Source organism: Oncorhynchus mykiss, chromosome 3, assembly GCF_057628025.1.
Source record: "Oncorhynchus mykiss isolate SJ-2025 chromosome 3, ASM5762802v1, whole genome shotgun sequence".
Taxonomy (NCBI): Eukaryota; Metazoa; Chordata; class Actinopteri; order Salmoniformes; family Salmonidae; genus Oncorhynchus; species Oncorhynchus mykiss.
The window spans coordinates 77,349,273-77,353,367 of NC_143024.1; the positions used below are offsets into that span (position 1 = coordinate 77,349,273).

Below are 4,095 nucleotides of genomic sequence, written 5' to 3' on the forward strand. Positions count from 1 at the left end.
ACAGTAAACTAGCCTTATGAAAACGTACCCACATACAGTGCCTTGCGAAAGTATTCGGCCCCCTTGAACTTTGCGACCTTTTGCCACATTTCAGGCTTCAAACACAAAGATATAAAACTGTATTTTTTTGTGAAGAATCAACAACAAGTGGGACACAATCATGAAGTGGAACGACATTTATTGGATATTTCAAACTTTTTTAACAAATCAAAAACTTAAAAATTGGGCGTGCAAAATTATTCAGCCCCTTTACTTTCAGTGCAGCAAACTCTCCAGAAGTTCAGTGAGGATCTCTGAATGATCCAATGTTGACCTAAATGACTAATGATGATAAATACAATCCACCTGTGTGTAATCAAGTCTCCGTATAAATGCACCTGCACTGTGATAGTCTCAGAGGTCCGTTAAAAGCGCAGAGAGCATCATGAAGAACAAGGAACACACCAGGCAGGTCCGAGATACTGTTGTGAAGAAGTTTAAAGCCGGATTTGGATACAAAAAGATTTCCCAAGCTTTAAACATCCCAAGGAGCACTGTGCAAGCGATAATATTGAAATGGAAGGAGTATCAGACCACTGCAAATCTACCAAGACCTGGCCGTCCCTCTAAACTTTCAGCTCATACAAGGAGAAGACTGATCAGAGATGCAGTCAAGAGGCCCATGATCACTCTGGATGAACTGCAGAGATCTACAGCTGAGGTGGGAGACTCTGTCCATAGGACAACAATCAGTCATATATTGCACAAATCTGGCTTTTATGGAAGAGTGGCAAGAAGAAAGCCATTTCTTAAAGATATCCATAAAAAGTGTCGTTTAAAGTTTGCCACAAGCCACCTGAGAGACACACCAAACATGTGGAAGAAGGTGCTCTGGTCAGATGAAACCAAAATTGAACTTTTTGGCAACAATGCAAAACATTGTTTGGCGTAAAAGCAACACAGCTGAACACACCATCCCCACTGTCAAACATGGTGGTGGCAGCATCATGGTTTGGGCCTGCTTTTCTTCAGCAGGGACAGGGAAGATGGTTAAAATTGATGGGAAGATGGATGGAGCCAAATACAGGACCATTCTGGAAGAAAACCTGATGGAGTCTGCAAAAGACCTGAGACTGGGACGGAGATTTGTCTTCCAACAAGACAATGATCCAAAACATAAAGCAAAATCCACAATGAAATGGTTCAAAAATAAACATATCCAGGTGTTAGAATGGCCAAGTCAAAGTCCAGAACTGAATCCAATCGAGAATCTGTGGAAAGAACTGAAAACTGCTGTTCACAAATGCTCTCCATCCAACCTCACTGAGCTCGAGCTGTTTTGCAAGGAGGAATGGGAAAAAAATTCAGTCTCTCGATGTGCAAAACTGATAGAGACATACCCCAAGCGACTTACAGCTGTAATCGCAGCAAAAGGTGGCGCTACAAAGTATTAACTTAAGGGGGCTGAATAATTTTGCACGCCCAATTTTTCAGTTTTTGATTTGTTAAAAAAGTTTGAAATATCCAATAAATGTCGTTCCACTTCATGATTTTGTCCTACTTGTTGTTGATTCTTCACAAAAAAATACAGTTTTATATCTTTATGTTTGAAGCCTGAAATGTGGCAAAAGGTTGCAAAGTTCAAGGGGGCCGAATACTTTCGCAAGGCACTGTACCTCTCCTGCTCCAGTCGTTCGCCAGTGTGTTGTTTAGGACCCAGTGCTTAGTCTATATGGGGGGTTGTGAATCCATGACCTCACTGGTGATCAATACCTGTTTGTTTTAATACTAAACTCTGGCTGTCTGAGGGTGACATTCTCACTGTGTCGCATGGTGAGTTCATTTCAGTTTTGGATTCAGACTAGTCTACCCTTATACTCATCCATGTGACTATATAGATGGACCTGCAACTTTAATCAGACTGTAGTAGTTCAGCTTTTATTTAAGAAAATAATCCTCCTCTCTGGAGAACAAGGTCAAGGACATGTAGGCCTATTGTGTCTGGGATTGAGAATACAGTGTCAGTCTCCATATCTTTCTGATGAAATCAAATGGGTCAGGCTGAGTGGTCATAAGTGAGAACAGACCGGGAAAGAACATGTTCAGAGATTGTTTTTCACACAACTTTAATATCAACTTTTACAGAGTGCAGTAATGAGGATTAGACACTTGGACTGGGGATGGTGAGCTATATGTTATGTGTTATTAGCAGATCGTGGGGCAATTATTTAACCTTTATTCTCTCTCTCTCCTTGGGTAACTGGGAAGCCACCCAATCCATGGTCCGCTTGCGTGCCTCCTCCCAGCTGTACCGTGGAGCGTACCCCATGTCCCTCTGAGCCCTCCGATAGGAAAAGCTGAAGGGTGTGTTCAGCATGGTGAGGAGCTGCCGGTTTATGGGCGGTGTGAAGCGCTTGAAGGGGCAGAGCAGTATCTGCAGCATCTCCATGAGGAAACAGAGGAGGTAGAGGACTGGGATGGGCAGGATAGGCTTCTCCTGGATGCTGAAGCCCAGCGGCGACAACACAGCATGGTTGAAGTCAGAGTAGCTGACAGGCGGCGTGTCATCTGAGATGTAGTAGAAGTTCCCTCCGATGGCGGCTCTCCGCTGGGGGTCTCGCAGGGCACGGGCGGCCTGGAGGTGGGCCAGGGCCGCATTCCCCACGTATACAGGGTTCACCTGGGCCTCCGGGCGGGAGGTCCGGTACAACATATCCCCGTTCCGAATCCCGTCTCCCATATGGCCCAGCAGGAAACGGCAGCCCTCTCCATAGATGTACATGGGTCGGAGGGCGCAGGTGGCCAGCCGGCCCCCATTCTGGAGCACCTCACCCTGGGCTTGCAGGGTGACCTGCTCGGCCTCCTTCTTGGTCTTGCTGTAGGGGAACTTTAGGGAGCATGTGTAGGGTGTGTTCTCATCACCGTTGATGATGGGGTCTCCGTTGGCGTTGGGGCCGGCGACCTCGATGCTGCTGGTGTAGATGAAGGACACCACATTCTCCTGGACGCACGTCTCCAGAAGGAGCTGGGTTCCTGAGAAAGATGTCAGATGAATGAGTACATCAGCAGGGTCAATTCTGTTTTCAAGAGCAGGTCAAGTATTTGAAAGTATTGGACATGTGTATTTCACTCAGGTCTGCTGCCAATCCCAACCCAAAGCTTCAGTAAAAATCTGATCATACCTTTGACGTTGACCCTGTGAAGCTCACTGTATAACACCTTCCCGGTGACGTCAATGAGGGACGCAGTGTGGAAGACCAGCGATGCTCCCTTGCACGCTCTCCTCAGCAGCTCACTATCACTAATGTCCCCCTCAAATACACTTACCAGCGTGTCCCCTCTGATCTCTGACAACAAACCAATCAGAGAAGAAACAAACCGAAGAAAAGTTGTAAAATATCAATATTTACACTAACCCTAGTAGTGAGAGAGAAAAAAAGGAGAGCTGGTATAGTATTTACCTTCCAGACACTGTATGAGTTGTGGTCGGACATTTATGTCCAGCATACGAATCTCTGTGAGCTTGTCTTCCTCCAGCAGCAGCCGTACCAGCCTCTCTCCCAGGAACCCACAGGCTCCTGTCACCACACACACATCACCTTGCAGAGACATGGCCCAGTCCAAAATCTGAAACTACTACCACTTTCAGAAAACTCCCTTTCCTAAGCACTGGGAATGATCAATGCTCCGGACTTTGTCCCGTCCTAAAACTCCTCTGCTATCCCGAGGGCATGGCAGACACTAACTTAACACCCCTCTCCCCTCTCTGAAAACTCCCTTTTTCTAGCCTGAGGGAATGTGCTAGAAGTGCCGGTAACTGCCACTCTGGGGTGAGAAGTGAGGCAAGGTCTACAGGCAGGCATACGCAAGAGAGGGAGGGAGGACAGGGATGTTTTATTTCCCAGTATCTGCCAAGGACGGCTGCCAAGGCTACAGGTCACAGACCAGCCATGGAAAACAGAAGACTTGAATGTCAAGGCGACGTCTGACTAACAATTTGTTTTTGTCATCAGATTTAGTGGCTCTGGCTGGTTTATTTTGACAGGCTTGGCCACTGATTCTCTACATGCTCTATAAAACATCTATATACAGTGCCTTGCGAAAGTATTCGGCCCC

The 4,095-nt window shown here is 46.5% G+C and overlaps 1 protein-coding gene across 1 annotated transcript; it reads right to left on the reverse strand.

The window, feature by feature from the left end:
• Positions 1-2,088: 2,088 nt before the first annotated feature.
• hsd3b1 (hydroxy-delta-5-steroid dehydrogenase, 3 beta- and steroid delta-isomerase 1) lies at positions 2,089-4,095 on the reverse strand. The gene is made up of 3 exons (XM_021597717.3): positions 3,441-4,095; positions 3,162-3,326; positions 2,089-3,012 (listed from the first exon to the last, which is right to left on the reverse strand). Exons 1-3 carry the CDS (start codon positions 3,589-3,591, stop codon positions 2,204-2,206), a joined length of 1,125 nt encoding a protein of 374 aa, XP_021453392.1. The 5' UTR covers positions 3,592-4,095; the 3' UTR covers positions 2,089-2,203.